The 24,069-nt window shown below is 30.5% G+C and overlaps 2 protein-coding genes across 5 annotated transcripts in view; one reads left to right on the forward strand and one right to left on the reverse strand.

The window, feature by feature from the left end:
• The window catches only part of LOC148305525 (protein CFDP2-like), a 38,453-nt gene extending 34,557 nt beyond the window's left edge, over positions 1-3,896 (forward strand). The window contains exon 2 of the mRNA XM_088266571.1: positions 3,805-3,896. Coding sequence (XP_088122697.1) covers positions 3,805-3,896 — 92 coding nt within the window. The remainder of the gene's footprint in view (positions 1-3,804) is intronic.
• LOC148305524 (poly(rC)-binding protein 3-like) overlaps positions 1-24,069 on the reverse strand; it is a 258,974-nt gene that overhangs the window by 65,572 nt on the left and 169,333 nt on the right. For all 4 annotated transcript variants that reach the window (XM_088266566.1, XM_088266559.1, XM_088266554.1 and 1 more), the window contains one exon: positions 22,869-22,920. The gene's annotated coding sequence lies outside the window, so the exon portion shown is untranslated. Of the gene's footprint in view, positions 1-22,868; positions 22,921-24,069 lie in introns of those variants that run through there.

The following is a 24,069-nucleotide window of genomic DNA, read 5'->3' on the forward strand; positions in this document are numbered from 1 at the left end:
GTGAGGAATTGACGACTTTGACGATCTCGGTTAATATTTCATTCATGTCTTATTCACTTTTAAGTTAATCAAGCAGACTCATTAAGGATCCCTGTCTGGTAAATATTTAATAATTTGCATATCCTTAGACAAGGGATGATGGTATGTTCTCTTCCTGCTATTGCCTCCTTCCTACTACCGTCGGCTTGTACCTACGTCGGTACTGACGTGTAAAATCAGTCAACATAGAATTCCATTTCCACATCCCTTTTAGCATACCCCAGGGCGGATATTAATATGCCGCATACCTGCTGCCTGATGGGGCACCCAGCCTACCCTTTGGGAGGGCGGACGGAGTCGTGAAACATGAATATTTTTTTATACACTTCTGACAGCTTCACAATAATCTTGTTCAATTGCAGTTTTTCAGAAAGTAAATATATTTGAATATGAACTCTTTCTACCGGAGCATTTTTATGGTTTGATATTTGAATATTTGTCCGCCTCCGTGGTGTAATGGTTGGCGTGTTTAGCCACCGTGCTGGAGGTCCCGGGTGCGATTTCTAGAGGTGGAGGTCAAATAAATATACGTGATTTTTTTCACTCTAATATTTATTTAACATTACCCTGAACTTGCCTTCATGTAAGTAACGATCAAGATAAAACTGCGTCAATACGATGCAGTGTCCTATGCACCATTGGGTGTAAATAAGGGATAGAAGATAAGTACCTGCCTATAAGCCTAAGGACCCACATCCGTTAGCAGGTAGGTAGATAGGAAGTAAAGTAAAAATGGAAATTATATTTGCATTTGAATTCAATTCAAGAAAATTGTAGGGATCCTAAGAAATAGAAAGGCTTCCATTTAGAAAATTTTCGTGGGATTTGGGTTCCTGTCGATCCTCAAATTGGTCAATCTTAAGGCACTTGATTCGATTTGTGAGAATTTCACCGATTTCAGATACACCATATAAGGGATACCGACCCTATTACGAAACCTAAGGGCGATAGTGAATGTATGCAGGGGTGTCCAAATATTTTGAAAAACGTACGGGGGATATGATTACCCAGGATTTTTTTCTTCAGTTAAACATAACATTTGAATTGAAATAAGTAAATCATAAAATAAAAATAAAACGTTGTTTTTAACCACTTTTTGAGTTTTTTTTCTACAACCGGTTTTGACAAAATCATTGTCATAATCAAGAATAGATATATATTTGTTCAACCCCATTCTTAAAGATGACAAGGTTAAAAACAACGTTTAAGTAACGTTGATAAATACGAGTACGACTGTACGATTCAAAATATTTACTGAAATGTTGGACATTTTCGTGGTACGATTTACAATTTTTTTACCTATTAAATAGAAAAAATAGGTTGTTTCTTGCATCGCTCGAATTCTCATTATTTTCAATAATAATTCAGAATCAGTCAATTTATAATAAATTACTCCTTTAGAGTGGCAGAAATGCCACATTGCATTGTGAAAGTAATAAAAAATAAATGTTTATAAATTACTTTATGTAATATGGGAAATTATATGATTATTTTCCCATTTTTATGATGAAGGTGAATTTATAGGTAGTTAATGTTGCTACCAAATGTATTTTGCCAGAAACATATTTTGTTTACAAAACATAGTATGAAATTTAGGTTTGATAACTTCATTAAAATAAGCAATGAAAATAAAAATTTAAGTGAATAAGGAAAAATAAAATAAGACATTTTTTTTTTATATTTAATCAAATATTCCATGAATTGTTTTAAGAATGTTTCATGTAATTTTATCATTATTCGCATAAAGTGAAGGATTAATACTACACTGCATCAAAGCAGTGTTATCTTGATTGATAAATTATCTTCAAATACAATATAATCCAGTGCTTAAACATATGACATTCAAAAATATATTTAATGGGATTGCAAATTTAGGGACATCCTATGGACACGTGTTATTCAGTATAAGTATGTTTGTAAGGTTGCTAGGTTGTATTATGGTGTATATTCATACATATGTCTGTAACATAGAGTAGTAATATTACTGAACAAATTTCATTTGATTCTTTTTATATTACGTTCTGTAAATTTTAACCCTACGGATCGTATTACCCGTTGTGGCTTACATCAAACGAAACATTTAATAATCGCGTCATAATGTAACCATAGAAATGCGAAGGATTCATATTTCGGCTCTGTTTATTGGATAATTTACCTTAATGGAGGTGTTTTTCCACTAAAATTTGATTTACAGAACATCTACGGATAAATTTCAAACGAGTTTTACCAATTTGTTTTATTTTATTTTTTATCAAGAACTTTTGATATTTATAAATTTTTTTTATCTTTTTTAAATCCATCAAAAGGTTAAAACACATATTAGGATGTGTTTTTGTATAAATTAAATATGTACGGATATATTTCCGATGAGTTTTGACCAAATTTGTTTTTTTTAATTTTTTGAAATAACGTTTTTTATATTTTCAAATCCATCAAAAGATTACAACACATATGAGGATTCGTTTTTGTATATATTTAATAAATACGGATGAGTTTTCATTGGGTTTGTTTGAATTTTTTTATAAATAACGTTTTTTTTTATAAATTTATCAAAAGGTTGTAACACATATTGTGCACCATTAGGTGTGGACAAATTTTTACCGAATCCCTTTCTCAGATGGGTTTAACATAATAACGTTGTAAAAAGGATTTTCTTTGAAAGAATAACTATTTACGGTTAAATATTGATGTGTCAAAAATTAGTGAATTCATTTTTATAAAAAATCAGTATGAATCGGGAATGAAAAATAAAATGAGGCGTTTTCACTGTACCTGTCATTTTTCATTTGAATGGAAGTGATTTACGAAGGTACATATGTACAAAAATCTGAAAAATGACAACACATTCGTTACCCCTCGCCTTACGAGCTTCCCTCGTTCCACCCTCACACCCTGACTTAAGACTTCAAACTAAAACCCTGTGTTAGATTTGTTTATTTTTTAAAAAAAAATATTTGTGTTTCAGTCTTGTTAACCTTAATCTCATGATCCAAAGTGGGTTATGGAAATTACTCATCGGGAATATTATATTTGTAACAAATGTATGTTATATGTTTTCAAAATAAGTAAATCATGGTAAAGCCCTCCTGGGTACGTATGTGCGATTATATGGAGTACTGTGAATAAAATATTACGAATACAACATCATACATTTTTTGGAGCACAAAACTATATTTTTATAAAGTTATTTGAAAAATGTACATTTTACAACACAAGCGATTAAAAATGCATTTAGCGTCGTAAGAAAAAATATCATAAATTTTTTATGAGTTATTTTTATAAACATATTTTTAAATTGTAAATTCCAGCTTGATTAGGAGGTGAGTGCAATTGTTACGTCAGGCATATATTGTTAAGAACAACATTAAATTGTAAAATAAAATCAAAATAAAACTAATAAAAAGGCTAACCACAAAATTTTTTAATACTGTCAATATTATATTATATGTATGTCGAAAATTCTGAAGATATTGTTACTGTGCTCCAGTGCTGCCACACGTCCAGCCCCAATCTGTGATCCACAAGCAGTTTTATGATGAGTTCGAAGCTCTACATCATCCTCTCTCGGAAACCTGTCACTCTTTACCCTGTTAGACTTTCCCAGTTAAAGTTTTTTTTTTAAAAAATAAACACACACACACACGTGTGTGTGTGTGTTTATATACATACTTGAAAGGACCCCATTGATTTACTGTGGAGATTTGTATAAGCCTTTGTACGGCGCCCTTAATTAAATGTCCTTAAGTGATAATATAATAATTACAGATAGTAATAATCTCATAAGCCTCTTGAAGGGCCCGAACAATAGGATGTGTCCTGTGTTCGTTAAATTCAACCAGGATTTCCGGGATAATTGATAACATATAATGTCCTTTCGTATAAGTGGCCAAGTAGGGAACTAACCAATTCTCGCTAAAATTACGTGATATACGATTTAAAAGATAAAATAAAAAACCAGGTAAGGTTATTTTTAAACTTATTATCATTTAATGGGGATTGAAGTGCTCTATGGATCATGGAGTTAAAGCTAGCTAGTTTATGATTAAGTAGATGGGCCGAACAAGAGGAAGTTACAGTGTCTGTATTTGTGGGTTTTCGATATACATCAAAAGTATTTTTTTATCTATTATTTCTAAACTGATATCTAAGAAATTTATTTGTTTGCCTATGTTATTTTATAATGTAAAGTGTATTTTATCATTTAATATATTAATAAAGTTGAGAAAGGAGTCTTGTTGTTCCAAATTACTAATATATCTTCTACGTCCCTAAATCAGCTTCACATACGGTGTTTGAAAATGATGCAGAATGCATCGAAAGACGTGTCACAGTTGATTTTAAGAAATAGTGGTATTTACTAAGTAAAACTTTAATAAAAAATGGATAGATTTTACCGCAAAGTGACTGCCGAATCAATCAATCAATATATTTGCAAACTTAAAGCCAGGATCGAATTTTTCGATCGTCTGAAGAGTGTGCATGATAAAAACACTTGGCATAGTTGAAAATATTTAACTATGTACCACCTTTTTGCAGTAAAATAAAATGGCTTTGTTTTCATCGGCACTTAGACCTTCTACCACTCTCACAACTTTATAATATTTATCAAAACCTATTCCACTAAAATATTTTATCGAGAGAACACTTTCCATTTCTCGATATAAAACATCATCCCTTAGTTATTCATCCACTGCTGCCGAACAGTAGAATGAGTAACGTCTCCACTTAAAAAGTTATTATCTCCAACGAACTTCAAAAAACGTCGAAATCATTACTCTTTATCCTTGAAACCCTAAGAGTCCAGCATACTATACCTTCATTGTATCTTCTCCCTCCTCACTATCACATCAAACCATGTTTCTACTCCTTATCTTCTTTGCTTTATCAATTAACAGTTTCATTAATATACATATAAGTTATATTAACAAATTATAATTTTTATTTAATATTTCATATTGCATCATTTTGTAACCAATGTTTTCTTCTACCAATATATTTACATACACTATAAGCGCACTAATTTCAAACCTATCCTAAAGTATACTGTAGACGGAACCTTGGACTTAGTATTGAACCATTTAATGACTCTATAAATTAATATAAGTCTTATCAATGTAAATATGTATATGCCAAAATTCCTGAGACGTTGGCACGATTTAGGACAAAATTTAAATAAGGATATTAAAAAAATAACTATCAAAATACGTTTTTGGACATTTTATTACTTCCACGTAAAAGGTTTCTTTATTTAAAAAAAAGTCACGTTACTACCCCGTTACGTTTGGTAAATAAACTACATGTTTCTCCATAACAATACCTTCCAATTAAATACTTGAACCATAAAAAATATTTATAGTATTCGCTACAAGAAACCCTGAAACAAACCCCAAAAAATCTTTTACTAACATTTTGTATCTTGAATTAAATCTCGGACTAGTTCACACAAAATAGCACAGAAGCAAAGCTCTACACCTTTTTCATATGGCAAAAAGCTTTCAGAACGAAGACGAAGTGTCTGGTAGTTAAGGCAGATCCTGATATTAAACCCGGTATTAGTGATTGCAGTGCCACCTGGCGGTATAATAAATTACTGTAATGGTTTTACTGCCTTGCACTACTATTTATAATACCAACATCTGCGCGCCCAATTAAAGAGTACACTAATCAATTATGTAAGCGGTAAATATTAGCTTTTACATGCAATAAATAAATACAATTCACACAATTGTTATATATTAAAATAAAGCACTCTTGTTGGACCGCTTTTCGAGTGTATCAATATAAACACGACTAGTTTTGAGAACTACAGATGTTCTCATCAACAGGTGAATAAAAATATGATGATATGATCTGTAATTCTCAAAACTAGTCGTATTTACATTAATTAACTCAAAAAATGTATTATGCAAGTGTTTTATTTTATAGTAAAGTCATTATAATTGTGCACAATGTTAATGCCAAATCAAAAATTATATTTAATTTATATTTTTAAATAAAAAAAATAAAAACATACATAAGCTCACAAAATGGAGTACAGGGTACTGCATTTGATCATTAAAGGGTGAACTTGATCGTTAAACACACTTAAGCGATGTGAACAGTCCTGTAATGTAAAGAAAGAAAATAAAATATTGAAACACATATCTCAGAAATCAAATGTGGATTAAGTGAGAAATAAAATTATTGAAAGGGGTTTTGTGTGAATTGGACATGTGGAGCGAATTAATGAAGAGGCAATGACTAAGATATAGAGAGTATACTCGTACTTGGCAAATGTAAGTGGGAGAATAGAGCGAGGTGGCTAAGAAAGACTTGCAACTACCAAATAAAAAAGAACCTGAAATTTGGTTGAGTCGAAAATCTAAATATCCAGAGAGCATGGATGACTAGATGTAGAGGAAGCTGACAATATATCGCTCACTCCTTTCAAGAACGTCATAAATCAAAAATCGTAAATTTTCAGTTTTGCATGTTTTCGGAATGCCCAGAAAATGTACTATATCCCAGAAAAAGCGAAATATTTTTGAGTTAATATTTACAAGGCGGAAAGTGTTGTTTTTGCATTTTGAAGAAAGGTATTGTTTAATTATTTTTTTAAATATTTTACTTAGTAAATATTTTTATATTACTAAATATTTTTCAAATGGAGAAAAAACCTTCAAGTTTACCTAAAAAGATCTATTGCACAGTTAAAAGTTCAATAAGAGGCTTGATATTTATTTTTCATACAATGTATTATATTTTTAAACTTTAATAACGTTCTACTGAAAAATCAAGTTTTTTTTATTTATGACGTTCCTGAAAGGAGTGAGCGATATGTCAAGAAAAATGAATCATTGAATCTTCTCTGCCCATCCCTATAGTAGGCACCCTAATGGTATCTACAGTATAAAGATCAAAGATTAAAAGCTTTAGAATCACATATGCAAAAAAGTATGTTTGACGTTTTAGAGACGTTTTTTATAACTGTAAATAAGGACAAAATTTTATAATTTTTTCCGGTTGATAACAAATAATGCTATTTTATGAATTTAAAATAGAGAGGAGAAAAGTTAGCGCTTTTTTTATACTATACAGTCCTTTAAAAATATGACTGTCGGATTTTCTGCTTCAATATTTATTTCCACCCATCTAAAAATGGAACCAATGCTTCATGAATACATTAACCAATATGAAGATAATAAATGATATTCATCGTTTTTTAGTAAAGCCACTAAAACAAAAATTAAATTTACTTTATCTGTAAATTACAAACTTAAAATGTCTACTATAAAACTGTCTAATATTCTCTGTAAGTAATTTTTCCCGGAATTGAAAAGACGTTATTTTATTTTGTTATTCATTAATGAGGAATTGAAGCATTTTAGATTTCATTAGAATTAATAATTCCTATTAGATCGCTAGAATTAAAATCAAATTAGATCTCCAAGGATTAAATAAGATCCTTTAAGTGTGAATGAAATTATTTAATTGAAAAGCGTCAACTCCAATTAAAGGAGGTTGAAAGAGAAGCTTTTAAGTATACAAAGCGAAAACGAGATAAGTATCTAAAGTGATACAAACAGAAACAAGGAATTAAGAGTATGTACATAATATAGGGTGGCTGAGTTAAGATTATTAAAAGAAAACTGTTTTTTCTGAGTTAAAAATAATGAATAATCAATAAAAAAAATTATTGATTAGAGTACAAAATGTCTCTATATATAAGTAAGCCTTGAAGAATTTTAGCTAACTAACTAACTAACCATCACGCCTCTTCTCCGCAGGAGTAGGCAGAGAGAATAGAACGCCACACCATTCTATCTTTACAAACATTCCTCGCCTTTTCCACGTTCATACATCTCCTCATACATACCCGCCGATTATTACGACTCTTAACCTGACCACTTTCAAGTATTTGGCATTCCTGATCATGCCATGTTTTTCTCGGTCTTCCTCTGCTCCTTTTTCCAATTACATTTGCCTCATAATTTTTTTTGCCGTTTTTTCCTCACTCATTCGTTCTACATGTCCAAACCATCTCAGCACACATTTCTTAATTGTATCGATAATGCTTATCTCCGATTTGCATTCCTTCCTTGCTTTATAAAATTTTTATTATATTTTATTTAATTATAAGAATTTTAGCTGTGTTGCGAATCGCCAGCATGCAACTTGCTGCTTAGGCCAGATATTCAAATAACGATAAAAACGTGCTGATATAAAGGTTATTAACCAAATGGGGTTATCTAAAAGAATCGTAAAAATGTTCGTGGAAGTGTGGAAACAGATTGCAAAAATTAAATTAATTAAAATTCTTAGTAAACAAGAACTGTGGGACATTTGCCTTTAATTAATTTTATATATATGGAAAGTATAAGATTTTATTGAATTGATGAAAAATGGTACTCATCTTACACTGATGCAAAAAATTGAAAGGAATAAGAGTTCTCATCTACATCCGTATTTAGCGTATTTTGCTGACATGCTAGAAAATCCTTGTTCGTGGTTAAAAATAAATCCAATTTATTTTTCACCCCATTATTTATATTTTTAATATCATCATTTATCTTATTTTTATCTTTTTGGACTGGTATACGAAACGGAAATCTGGTGACCGGCTCATAAATTAATTAACGATTAAAAGAATCTATCAATGTGATGCAGTGTCCTATTCACCATTGCATGACAAATAGGATCAATAAGCCCCCCCCCCACACACACAGACATAATCTACATTTTAATTTTTATATTCTGTTGTACTGAGCTGTTGTTTTAACTGAACTTTAAAAGTCACTTAGCTGTTAATAAATATATAAGTAAATAAATTACAATATTATGGGATAGTAAATTTTTTCCTTATAAAAATTAAGTATGAAATGACACAAATATCCCTCTTGTCAACAAAAATCGATACATGGCTATTGTGACATATTTTCTCATCTATTAAACATTATAAAAACCATGATACTTTATATATTTCCACTTAGTAATCAAATATTTATGGTAACTCATAAGAAAATTTTTCAAAATAAAATTTATGGACATGTCAAAAAGTTGGGATATTAATAAAAATTTTGACGTGGATAAATGTTAAGTGGAGCAAATCCAGCATTGGAAATGGATGATTCGAACACACTAAATATATTGTGAGAAAAATTATATAAAAAGGTATTACAAAATTATAAATGATATTTTCAGTCTAAGATACATTTCATGTAGGTGTGTGGTTTTTGTTAATAATAAATGTCGCAGAAATTTTAGTAGAAAAATGATTTTGATTTTTTCAATTGAATCACATATACAAATGGGCTGTCCAAAATTTTAGTAATGTGGTTGTCAATAATATGTTGAATAGTGAATGTTACACGTGTGTAAAGTGAGCATTAAGCTAGCTTTGATGTAAAAATCCAGACATCTTTATACTTTTTCATTTTAATATGTTGAAATTATGAATATAGTATTTCAAAATAAATTAAAAAAAATTTTTTTCAACGAGTTTAGGTGTTTGAGGTGAATTTTTCATATCTTCCTTTTCTTTTTCTAAATATCCTACATGAAGACAATCATCTTAAAAGGAGGTATTACGGGATTTTTTTAAATGAATAAACAGTATTTAAATTAACACTCTCCCTATCATTTATCATTAAATTTATGTATTACCAGTTAAAAACACTACTTCATGACTACTGGATTCAGAATAACTATTCCATCATCAGGTCAAATGTAGACTGAGAGAATGAAGACAAATGTACACAATATAAACAAGAATGTAGGCAAATAAAGAATGAAGTGTACATTTGACCTGATTATGGAATGGCGTTTCCGAAACCGGTAGGCATAAAGTGATATTACAGGAAGTGAACGATGAATGATAAGGAAATTGTAATATTATCATACCACAAAGCTAACAATGCTTTTAATATTTAAAATAGCGTATAATGTGATCACTTTTTCAGCCAAAGTATTTACAGTCGTGAACCCTGTAAATACTCAGACTTCCATGTTCCCATCTCAAAAATACTTTTTTTTATTCACTTTATTATAAAAAAACAACTACTTATTTTATCGGTACATTTTTTTCCAACCGGTTTTGACAAGAACCTTGTCATCATCAGGGTTAAAAATGTATATGAGTACATGTTTAACCCTGGTGATGACAAGGTTCTTGTTGAAACCGGATGGAGAAAAAGCGTACCCATAATTAAGTGGTTAAAAACAACGTTGTATTAATTTATAAAGTTTATAAAATGTGCCACAAAGTATCTGCAAAAAATATTCAAGAAAAAACTTCTTTACATTTATTGGAATATTAATAAAAATCTTAAATAATAAATTTTAAAAGAATAACATAAAGATTGAAAAACATAGGTGAAATTTAATACAATTTGGAGAACAACTTGGTTTCCATCTCTGAACTAAATTTATACTCTAAATTCACTCTCTCTCAACTTTTTCTCTTATATAACTTAACCCCCTCGTCTGTATTTCAAATAGAATTGTGATGAGGAAAGCGGGTCAGACAATAGAATTTCGTTTTTATGCTCTCACTTACAGTTTAAATAACAGGAAAACAGAAATATAACAGAACAAACAAATATAAAATTTTAAACATACATCTGTCCGCCTCCGTGGTGTAATGGTTGGCGTGTTTAGCTACAGTATTGGAGGTTCCGGGTTGGATTCCCAGGGGATGGAGTAAAAATAAATATTTGGGATTTTACACTCTAATATTAATTTCATATAAACCTTGACTGGTCCCTGAATTGTAAGAGTGATCATCTGCTTTCATGTGTGTGACGATCAAGATAACACTTAAGTCAATACGATGAAGTGTTCTATGCACCATTGGGTGAGTATAAGGGTTAGAAGAATACATACTTATGTTCAAACTTGTTTATAATTCAGAGTACCACTATTTCAAAAGTATTGATTGTGATGCCTAAAAATATGAGACTCGTCTAAATTTAGGAGGAAATATTGACAATGACTTCCATGATTTTCAATTGACAGGCTCCGTGGCATAGTCGGGTAGACGCTCGACTGCGAAACTGGCTTTGCGGGTTCGATTTTCGCCATTGCAAAATAAATTCGAGAAATATTCGCTTTCAATTCGTCTGAGTGTGTGTAATGTATTTTTCACATGTACCTCCCTTTTTCTAACTTTCATACTGCAGACAAGACTTTAAAATAGAGGCTTTGCGGATTATTACTAAAAAAAATGTTAGATAAGGCACATATTAACAGAATACTAATAAAACACAACCTCCATTATAATCTGTTGCGTTATGACACGCATTTAATTATACTATTTATTCTTTTTTGATTATTTCAGGGTTGTGGAGTCCGAAAAAAACACGATCCGACTCCGATTCCTATATTTACCAATAACACGAGTCCGGCTCCACGACTCCACGACTCCGAATAAAAAAGTTCAATTTTATTATGTTGTTTCCTACCTTTGCACACAGCCATTTTTTATTATTACCAAGGAAACATACTTCTGATCCCTTCTCTTACAAAATTGAATAGAGAAATTGAGAGAATTTTGTTTATGTAACGCAATCATATCAATACGTAGACGTGATAGTGCAGAACGATGACTGGCAAAAAATAAATACAAGGAAATAAATACATTTTCGTATACTTTATGCATTAAATGGATCTCGGTGATTCACCAAATCATCGCGACTTACGCCTGCAAGTTTAATATTCGTGAACAATACATATTTCATTATAATAATTTTTAAAATTAATTAAAAATTTTAACGAAAAAACAGTCGGAGTCGCTCGTTTTTAACGACTCCTACTCCAACTCCGACTCCAGCCCAAACACTGCGACTCCGACCCCGACTCCACAGCCCTGGATTATTGCATTAAAATACTAAGCGAATATGAAGTGGTTGTGTGTTTAAGCAACCTGCTAGAATTTTTACACTCTTGTACAGTACATCATATTGGAATTCAGTGTTATTGTATGATAAGCCCCTACTACTCCGACATTTTGGTAGGCTGTACTATAGACGGGTTGAAACAATGCTAGCTTGTACAAGAGGGATTACACTCATACAAATGGGACGCGATGGAATTATTGGGCTAACGGAACAAAATGATAATACTCGCCGAAATTTACATGTTTCCGATTATTGGATATTGAATATTCAATTCAATTACATCATATATCGATTATAACGTACCTACAATCTAATATTTTTTATTAATTTCAAAATTCTGAATTCTTGTTGAAGGTGAGATCTTTACTGACAATATTAAGTTGTAAATACAAAACCGGTAGTCATAAACAAGTTCTCATTAAAGTGGTATTACACAAAGTGAACGATAAGGAGAGCATGTTTTATTAAGTTGTTCTTAATATGCTTCTTCTTTTGATCCTTATTAGTAACCAATGCTGCAACGGGCACTGCATTTCTTCCTTTGTTAATTTATTAAATTACTACTAAAGTCAAGGGAAAAAAACCCATCATTATAAATTTCGATTTTCTGTTAATGTTAATAAACATACGAGTGATTTTTTTGTTGAGGTTTCAAGAGTTAGACTAGAAATTTTATGCATGTCATTCAAACGCGTTTATCACTAACAATATGGTTTGAAGGAACTTATACCATAACTATATGTGTGTGTATGTGTGTGTGTGTGTGTGTGTGTGTGTGTGTGTGTGTGTGTGTATGTGTATGTGTGTATATACATATAATAACTCGCAAAGCCTCTACTTTAAGAGACTCTTCTACAGGTAGGACAGTAGGGATATGGAAAGTAAATTTGAAAAATGCATCACAAACACCCAATTAAGATCAATTAAAAAAATAATCTTTTCTGAATTTATTTTACAATTGGCGGGAATTGAACCCGCGACGCCATTTTCGTTGTCAAGCGTCTACCCAACTACGCCACGGGGCCTGTATGTATGAATGTGTGTGATCGTTGTTTTGTTAATTACGTAAATGGCCAATACGATGTTTTTTATTTTGACAAAACAAATAATCATTTTAAATACAGTCATCAAGAGCACTGTATTATTTATTGATTCGGCAATAACTTTGTGGAATGAAATGTTGATTATTTTAAAATTTAAACACTTGTAGATTAAAACTTATTGATACAATAATTAATGTACTTGTAGCCGTCTGGCCACGCCATTTGGTGTTGTCAGGTTGACAACACTGAATTATACTGCTACTGTCAGGTTGACAACACTGAGCGAATTCAACAAAAGCAGCCAAACGGAGCGCGGGGGCGAGAATCGCCTGCCATCGCTTGATTGTTAAAGAACGTATATTTTAGCTTCATATTTCATTCAAAGTTCAATAATCAATTAGATAAATTAAAATAAGTTAATATCAAATCATTATCAAATCGTGTAAGAATTTTATATCAATAAACAAACTGTAAGGTAGCATTTCTTTTAAATATCCTGCTCTGGCACCTCGCACAATAACCCACACGGGTCATCCATATACTTACCTTCATAAATTAGCACTTGAAATATCATTGAAATAAGGTAAAACGGCGTAATAGTCTATTACAACGTCCTTAAATGTGTTTCAACAAAATTTCTTATTTGTCAGTAAACACGTTGAGTGAACAAATTTAGCTGCACCGAGTCCTTTGATAGTTTCAGCGCGAGATGCAAATTTGAGTTAATTTCAATACACATCACACACAGTTCACTGAATCCTTGTTTCAAATATTTATTTTGCCTACAATAATGCCACCCCTGTTTGCTGACCCGCGGCGGGGCGCAGTGCCATTTTATTGCAACCTCCCGGCCCAGCGTTTGGAAAGCTCCTTTTACAGCAAGGGTGGCCAACCCGCGGCCCGCGTTCCACGTGCGGCCCGCCGGGTGTCTACTTGCGGCCCGTGGAGCAAATCACACATTATTTCCCTTAGTGTACACAAAACCACCAAAAGAACATTCCATCGTGCGTAGTTCATGTCATATCCTATATATGGGAGTATTTCACTATCCTGACAATTTCAAGACCCATAATGGCGTCAAGTAGTAAAGACGTTGGACTGAAGAAGAGAAGAGTAACAGAACTGAGAAGTTTTTAAGACAGACGGACTCTAAACTACTTTTTCATGGAATTTAAAACAAAGCCAACATGCCTGATATGCAATGATTATAACATTAAACGGCATTAACAGGCTAAACATGCAAATAAGTTGGAAAAGTACCTAATAAATATGTATACACACACATATATATATATATATATATATATATATATATATATATATATATATATATATATATATATATATATATATATATATATATATATATATATATATATATATATATATATATATATATATATATATATATATATATATATATATATATATATATATATATATATATATATATATACTTTGAATAATAAAATGAATTTTGTATTATGGCCCGGTAGGAAATCTCATTTCTAAAATCTGACTCGGCTACTAAAAATGTTGGCCACCTATGTTTTACAGGGAAATTGGGCAAGTATCAGATATAGAGAGGATAATGGAGGAAACATTTGTTTCCCAGATTTATCGGGGCGCTGGCTTCGGCAATATATTAGACGGAAAATATAAATAAATTATCCGGGAATCTCAAAACAGATCTAGAAAGTTCTCGAAGTCGGAATTAATGTTAACTTTTCCTTTCGGGTTTCTATTATGGAGATAATATTATGTACATTTTAAAAATAATATCCCGCAGTACGTCTATTTAGAAAGCTTATCTTAGATACGAGATATCTTAGATAGATTAAGAAGGAAGATTCAATCCAAAATTCACCACAAACTCCCATACCAATTGAAAAAAATAATAATTTTGAGATTTTGTATTACAATGATTAAAGAATCTTTAATCATTGTAACATGTCTTACCACAAAGTTAATGCCAAAACAATAAATAAAAGATTTTGTATTAATATTTTTCAACACATTTAGAAAAAAAAATAAAGAAAATTTTCTGGGTTTTTATATCATAGCCTAGCTTTAGTGCTCACTTTATACACGTGTTACATTCGCTACCTTTAATTGACAACTACATTACAACAAGTTCGGATAGCCCATTATACATATGTATGCCTCTATTGTATATATAAAAGTATTTTTTACATGTCGTAGTCATACAGGAGAAAGTGACTAAGTGCATTTTTTTGTTACTATTTGATATCTTACTAGCTTTAAATTAGCCTGAAAAATTCCCAGAGTGGTTTTAATATATTCATTTGTTAAAAATGACTAACTGCATTGATATTTATTTTCTCGCCAAGCAAAAGTGACTTAAATGGCCCTCCTGAACATTTTACGTTTTGTTAGTTAGTCGCTTTCTCCTGTACGACTACGATAAACAAACATTAGTGATTTTGCAATCTAATATTTATTTCATATTACCCTGAACAGGTCCCTGAGGTGAAGGAGTGATCACCCTACCTTCATGTAAGTAAAAATCAAAATAACATTGCGTCAATACGATGTTTCCCCGCAGGGGTAGGCAGAAAGGATGAAACGCCACACTCTTCTGTCCTGACATACACTCCTCGCCTCCTTCACATCCATACATTTAGTCATACATGCCCTCCGATTACTATTTTATTATATTATCGAAAAACACTTTCATCTCTTTATTTTCCTGTCTGAAGAGCTGCATATTGTTTAACGCTTTATTAAAAATAATGCAAATAATAGGAAATTCGTAAATGCAAAGATATTTATGGCAATTTAGTTTTCCTATAAAAATTAACCATAAACAGGAAAAATGAGCATAAATTCTGATAATAAAAAACCTAGTATGAAATATTTATTTCTCCTATTTTCGTGTTTATTGAAATCAAATACGGTTATGGAAAATTGCATACCAAAGAATACAAAAATTGAGCGTCTAGTTGAAATACGAAATTCCAGTTCTGTCAAAGTTCTTGATAAATTGAAAGCAAACATCAAAATGTTTTGCCATTTCAAATTATTATTTCTTCTCAAAAAAGATTTATTCTTACCTGTTTCCTTTGAATGTGCTTCAAATTAAGGGTTGCTTTTTCATTGATAGAAAAAACATTCGTTAAAAATAATTTTGAATTGCCTTAATGATCGTTATTTGTGAGAGAAAAAAATAGAATTAAAGTTATTCCTGTCGATTGTAAATAAACCTAGTAAACTTTATTCTTCTCACCCTTACATGTACTCAATGGTGCATAGGGCACTGCATCACATTGACACAGTGTTATCTTAATCGTTACTTACATGAAGGCAAGGTAATCACTCCTGCTTTTCAGGGACCAATCGATGGTAATATTAAATAAATATTACAGAATTAAATTACCGATATTTATTATTACCCCCCTTGAAATCTAACATGGGACCTTCACAATTGTAGCTAAAAACGATTACCATTACACCACGCAGGCAGACGGAGTAAACTGTACTTTATCATAAAATGTTGAGAGATGGAAAGATATGTATATAAAACCAGAGAAAATACGTAAATAGATATTAAAGTATGTAAATACACATTAAAATTAAGATAAGCATATTGAGATGACATGCGAATTGAAGGAGTGAAGAAAGAAGAGTAAAAAAATATTTATGAGGCCAATTTAGTCGGTAAATGAAGCAGAGGAAGACTGAGAAAAGCTTTGTATAATTAAGTTGTTCAAACACTTGAAGGTGGTCAGGTCAGAAGTCGGAATAATCGGCGGCTTAGTATAAGGCGATGCATGTATGTGGAAGAGGCGGAGAAGGTTTGGGGTAATCGGAGATGGTTTGAAAATACAGAATAGTTTGGCATTCTATTCTCTCTGCCTACCCCTGCGGAAGCGGCGTGATAGCTAGTTAGTTAAAAATAAATTTTACTTCTTCGTAATTTTTTTTTTCATTCTTTAGGAATCGATCCCTAGGTTTCATGTACGAACGCACTTACTACTTTACTAGTTAAGCGTTAACGATAAATATAATAAATTTTCATAATTCATATGGTTCAGTTAATTTAACATGAAGTTTGCAAATTGTATAACATATGACTTTAAAATGTATTATTTTATAATCTGATTACCCTGGAATCAATTTCATACTAAATGAATATTAAATTAAATTATTAAAGCTTTCAATTTAAATTTAATCCGGGGTGGAAATGTGAATTTAAAATAACCCAGGGAAGGGATACCGATGTATCATAATGCTATAATATCGACGTTGTAGAGAAAAGGGCTTGAAGTGACGTTTGGACAGCTTTTTACACCAGAGATGTTAACGTAATGGAAGTTTCAAAGAAAGTTACTTTAAATCTACAGTACGAAATTTTGTAACTTAAACAAAACGTTACTGAATAAATAATTTTGTATTGCTGAAATTACTGGAAGAGACAAAAAGTCAAAATAAGTTTAAATAAAATACATTAATTTAAATTAAAGTTTTACTTGGTAAATACCATTGTTATTTAAAACCTATTGTGATACGAGTTTCGAAGCAATTCGCATCATTTTCAAATACCATATGATGCAAAATGCATCAAATATGTATTAAAGTAAATTTTAGGAACAGTGGTTTTACCAAGTAAAACATGAATGAAAAATGGATGAATTTTGCGAAGTGACTGGCGAATTAATTAATGATTTTAAATAAGTTTAGTTTAAGGCTTATATCAACGTAGGTATTTTATTCAAAACATAAGGTTTGAGATAATATGTCTATTTTGAAAGCATTAAAGTTTGTTTTGTGACAGACAGACTTTGTTCAACGTACGTATTTTTACGCCCTGCTCTCTCATCGGTGCTCACATATATACACATGCTTTCTTTATATGATTATCGTAAAATAAGGCACATCATTTATACATTTAATGAAAATGCCAAGTATAAAATTCTCAAAGAACTATTCGCATCTACGTTTTGAGACTGCATTTGATAAAAAAAAATACTGTGAAAATAAATCTTTATTCTTGAAAAAAATAAACAATGAAACGAATGAATTACACGATTATAAATATACACACACACACAAATATATATTTATATATATATATATATATATATATATATATATATATATATATATATATATATATACATATATATATATATATATATATATATATATATATATATATATATACATATCATATATCAGTTATTTAAATAATCAATCTATCTAAACAAATTCCCTGGATTATTTCAAGCTTAAATCTTTGTTTGCAAATGCTTTTTAATAACTTTTTATTCTTTGTACGATATTATTATTTACAAAGGATCAGATCGCAGGACGCAAACCTATGACGAATTTTTATTATGGCGTATTCGTGAAATATTCATCCGTACATTTTACAATGGATATTTTTTAATATAAAATTTACCTCGGTTTTATTCGCTTCCTGAAAACACGGCAGTAGAAAGATATAGAATGAAAAGTTATGTTCGCCATACTTACAATATCTGCGCTTTATTGAATTTCATAGTCGGTTTTGCTCCGTGATACAACCGGTATACGAGTATAATAATATTTTGTGTTGTATAGTACACAACTGCGCTCATGTGAATTGAATACTACAGTAAATTCCATATATTTTAAAGCTCATTCTGTAATGTAACATTACATTTATTAACTCTTGATTATTTTATCATGGATTATCAAAGATTAAAAAGGTTCTATTTGGCAATCAAATAGTTAAGTTTTTTTCAAATATTTTTTTTCATCAAACATATAATTATAAATAACGAGTCTTAACAATGTCACCTCATTGTGTTGTCTCGTCTCAACAATATTCATAATTATAAGATTGTTTCACATTCAATATTTTTTCATCGAAAAATAGTTTGTTCTTAATCTGAAGATATTATATTAGGTATGAAAATTGAGGATTTCATAAAAAAATCCCCACCATATAGAATATTAATCAATCACACACTTAAACCGGTTTATAAAGTTTATAACGTTATCCCCGTTTTTATATTTCCGATATTAGAAATAATAAGTTCTTCAGATATTTGAAATAAAGAGAAAGGAAACTAAAATTCACTTTATTTTATTCATATTATAGTATTTGATTTTAACTAATTATCAAATGTACCCAACGAAGTTTTAAATAAAATTCGACTAAAGTAATAGTAAATTGAATCAAATGAAAGTGTTTGTGAATCCGTACAAAGGATCTCCATGATGGATAAGGAAGCCAATTGAAAAAGGTGGGCTACAAAACAATCTGAAACTATTTTAGCCTTGAAGTACCGAGACATAGCGCTAAGAATGGTAACACAAAACAAAACAAATTTGTGACTTTGTCAAATAGATATTTAAACATTGGTTTTTGAAAAACATCTAAAAGCATTTGATAAAATTTGTTTGATAAAAATTTTAAAAATACGCGAGTTAAACAGTTTTTTATATACTAAACAGTTGAATTTAATACGTATGCATTATGAATTAAGGCAAAATAAACGATAGCCCACTACAAATTTTGATTTTGATATGAAATTGATAATGACACATAAAAAATAGAGTCTGAAAGGGGATAAGTGGCCTTCTTCTTGGTCTTCTTGGGCTGCATCACGGCCAAGATGTTGGGCAAGACGCCTCCCTGTATGATGGTAGCGCCGGAGAGCAACTTGTGAGCTCTCGTCATTGTGGATAGTCAACTACAGATGGCCAGGGGTGATGCTGGTGTCCTTGTTGTCACTGGCGGCATTGCGGGGCATCTCCAACACCTTGGCAGCCAGGTACTCCATGACGGCGGCGAAGTATACGACTTTCTCAGCGTAGTAGATTCGAGCTGGCGTGTTTTGTATATTTAAAATTGCTCCGGTATTCCACAAAGTTGAATAATTTTATGTATTTTTTACTGTAATGATATTTTTCATGAAGTTTTAATAATAAATTGCACAAACAGAAGTTGAAGATTCTTCCTACGTATGTATCATTGATCCGTTATAATAAAGTCAGTTAATAAATGATAGATTGTTCCATTTATTGGCCTTAGAAAAGGTTAATATAATAACTGAAACGTAAAATTACTGTCAAACAAGGGATGAATAAAACCCTATAAAGAAGGTTAACATGTACATATATACATAACGAATCTTTTGTGTAGGGGAGTAGGGTGATATAATGAGATAATGTCCCTTGTATTTCTCATTCGTCATCCTTCAAAATAAACATTTAAGGAGAAGGTAATGTGAATAATGGGTCTCGTGGGTAGTTACAAAATCCCTACATGAATATCTTATAATAATACTTTCAGGGAATAAACCTGAAAAGGACGAAAATCGAGTTTTGTTATTTTTATGGAATTAGATATGATTGTGTTCCTAAAAATATCAAACAAAGGCACCCCTTTATTTTCACAACCCTCTGTTTGCATTTTCAGAGAATTTGTTAGATTATTGATACATATATGTGGGTAAAGGTAATGTTAACTTTTCCGTCCAAAAGCAAAAAATTCGAAATACGGATCTTTGATTTGTTTAAATTGTGTAAGCTTTCCTTATCATATTGAAAATGTATTCTTAGAAAATTAGAATATTCGAGTACATTTATTAGAGATTTTTAAATAAAAATGACATAAATATTTGAAAAAAAAAATTGAAAGAAAAACCTAAAAAATATATAAAACAGTGTGTTTGTGCATCGTCAGGGCATCGCATTCGAACAGTGTATATGTGTAAATATTATATTTTAGAAATGAATGAAAAGTAATGATAGAAACGATAGGAACGATTAAAGAAGTAAAGGAGAATACCAGCAATATCTCGGTCACCCGGGGTGCATACCGCACCCATACACTTAAAACTTACTCAGCTCACCAAAGATGGTGCTGAGAACTAGCATGTGAAATAATGTGTAAATTGAAGGATAAACATGACTTCCGAAATTGATATAATGTTTTCATCTATCACGGGAACAGAGATGAATGTCACCCATGTATTAAGTGATCACTTAAACCAGCCTATGACATTAGTACTGTAAACACCCAGACATCCGTACTTTTCTTCATTTTTGTTGAGATATCAATGTTTAATCTGCGTTTGATTTACATTCCTAATTTATACATTTAAAAAAATATCGCTTAAATTTTTCGATAACTGATCTTTGAATATCGCTTATTGTAGGATAAATAAAAAGTTTCAGTTTAGATTCCGCTTTTCCTGTATATGGAAAAATAACTTCACTTCTTAAGAAAGAGTTGGTTGAAATATTTATTGTTGTTCAGTAGTTTTCAATTGACAAAGTTCTGATGTACATTGTGAGGAACACGGCCTTAATGGAGAACATACTCGCAGCGCAAGAACGTCAATATGAAATCACATATTTTCGGAATAAAACTCTGAAACAATATTTGCTCTACGTAGAACTCACATCCTGTTCTTTTCAGAAAACAAGCACGAAAAACTGTTTAGTTGGGTTTTATTTTGCAAACTGTGGAAACATCAAAACAGAGTGTGTAGTGGTTATTTCAGTTTTATTCAAAAATAGTTTTTTGTAAGTAATTCATTGACATTGTAATACAAAACTGCTTAAAATGACTTGATATTAAACATCTTTCGTGTTTTTAAATTAAATAGGATAAAAGTTTGAGTGTACCTGGGCTTAATACCTACTATTTCGCTGGTTTGAATTATCACTTTACGCACTTTTGTAACGTTCATCGTTCTACCCAATATTAAATATAATTTTTGTATTTTTTTATAAACATTTATTATACAGCTGATTGTGGCGCCATCTGTTCAAAAAATTATGAAATATATTCAAGGTCGTAAGCCTTAGGATGCTCAGACTTTTATCTTCTTTCATGAAATTTATGTAGGTATTTATAGAAAGACGATTTGAGACTTTTAAAATATTGATATATCATCCGTTGGGTGAATAATCCAGTGTTTGATAGAATAATTAATTATTAATTAACATGAATGATTAAATGTTATTACTTCCGTTTAGGCAGTGTAAAAAGTCACTTAGTCAGTAAATATAATTTTGACATCATTCATATAAATTAAAATGGATAAAAATCTTTTTCATACCTTAGTTGATTGAACGATCTTTTAAAAAATTACCATTTGGAGGGGTTTGTTAAGGACTTTATCAAATATTTTATTCATATTTTTTTAAATTTACGAAACGACTTAATAGCTTATTTTTGAAAACATATTTCTGTTAAATATACTTTATATTTAAATTTATGCCAATCTGAGTCATTCTCAAAATTATGAAAAGGAAAACAATACATCTCATTCATAATTTTCAAAGTAAATTTCTTATATTATATATATTAAAAGATGTTCAATTTTATCAAGACACGAAAGCTTAAAAAGCCCGACTATATTGTACGTATGGACTGTATAGGCACTTGATAAGCCTTAGGCTCAATTAATTTTTAAGGTCTCCATCTAAAAAAATGGTGTTCACAACATTAACGAAAACCGAACAAATTAACAAAAAACGTTTTCCGCTAACTCAATTACCTCTAACAAAAAAAGAGAAAATTTCAGATGAAAAAGCTCTCTTATTTTTTTATGACGTACCGTTTCAATAAATTGAATCGTAAAAATATTTTTATTTAATTTTTCCCTCCATGATTTGTGTATCCCGAGGCGTATCAAATTTGCTTTTTATCCATCATCGTTTAATATATATGAAAATTAGTGATTTTATTAATAAATTATTTCATAAATATTTTTTCATGTTTTTCATCAGTAATGTTGTTAATGAATTGTTTATTTATTTATTTATATTGAAATTCTAATAAAACAAGAAATTCTAATGAAAAAAATCTTGAAAGATCAAAACCATACACGTAAAACATGCCCTTAATATCAATTAATTAATAAACTCTTTTGATTCTTTTGATCCTTACCTTATTATATCAAGGCTCTTTGAGAATCCCAATTATCTGAATTCCTCCAAATCTAAAACAAATAAAAATATATCATTAAAAACTTTTTCATTGAGAAATTCATTAGACGGATCATTTCATGCAACAAAATTAATTTTTGAACTTTCCTAACATATCTAAAGGAGAATTCAATTTTAAGATAAATATTAAGATTGGATTTTTATGGTACAAAAATCTTTTAAAAGATTGTAAACAAGGAATAAATATGAATAACCTTGTTAATTGTCAACTTTTATTAATTAATGACACATGGATGACAATGACAAAATGGTTATCGTTACATGATTGTATAAAGTGATCACTCAAGTCAGCTAAATATATATTCGAATTAATTTTTGACATCTCATCAAAGATGAAGAAGAATATAGAAGTCTGGGCATTTGCGGAGCTGACGACCGTCATAGACTGGTTTAAGTGATCACTTTACACACGTGTAACATTCACCAATTCTACCCATTATTTACAACCACACTACTCAAATTCTTTAATTCTTCTTTACATCTCACCAATAGATGTCTCTAGTGAAGTTCTAGTGATTCAAGAACAAGGTTTCTAAATTGGTTCATATATATAGAACTTCCAAGAATTTGAGTAGTGTGGTTATCAATAATGGGTAGAATTGGTGAATTTTACACGTGTGTAAAGTGATCACTTAAACCAGCCTATGACGGTCGTCAGCCCCGTAAATGCCCAGACTTCTATATTCTTCTTCATCTTTGGTGAGACGTCAAAAAAGAAAATGAAGATTAACTCCTGTAATTGAAGATAATCCAGAGTTGTGAACAAGTATTTGGACACACTCAAAATGTTGTATATATATTCGTACATCATCCGTATAGTGAATAATCCGGTGTCTGATAATAATGAAAATATAATCCGCTTTTTTCACAAAAAATAAGAAGGATATATAAACTTTGTGCTATAATTGTATTATTTTTTAATTGTTAGACGAAACCTCGTAACATTTAAAAAAAAATTGATCATGTTCGAAAAATATACTATATTTCTTACCCCTGTTTGCAACCAATCATATAAATAAAACTTTATAGGATGAACGAGGTGTGAACTAGATCTCTAATTTTATCACAAGATGCCCTGCACTTCTAGGATTTATTATAAATCTGAATTATTTCTTAAGGAATGGAAAATATTTTTAAGGGTA

The sequence above is a fragment of the Brachycentrus maculatus genome, unplaced genomic scaffold (genome assembly GCF_059751285.1).
Source record: "Brachycentrus maculatus isolate JH-2025_06_01 unplaced genomic scaffold, ASM5975128v1 h1tg000270l, whole genome shotgun sequence".
NCBI classification, from domain to species: Eukaryota; Metazoa; Arthropoda; class Insecta; order Trichoptera; family Brachycentridae; genus Brachycentrus; species Brachycentrus maculatus.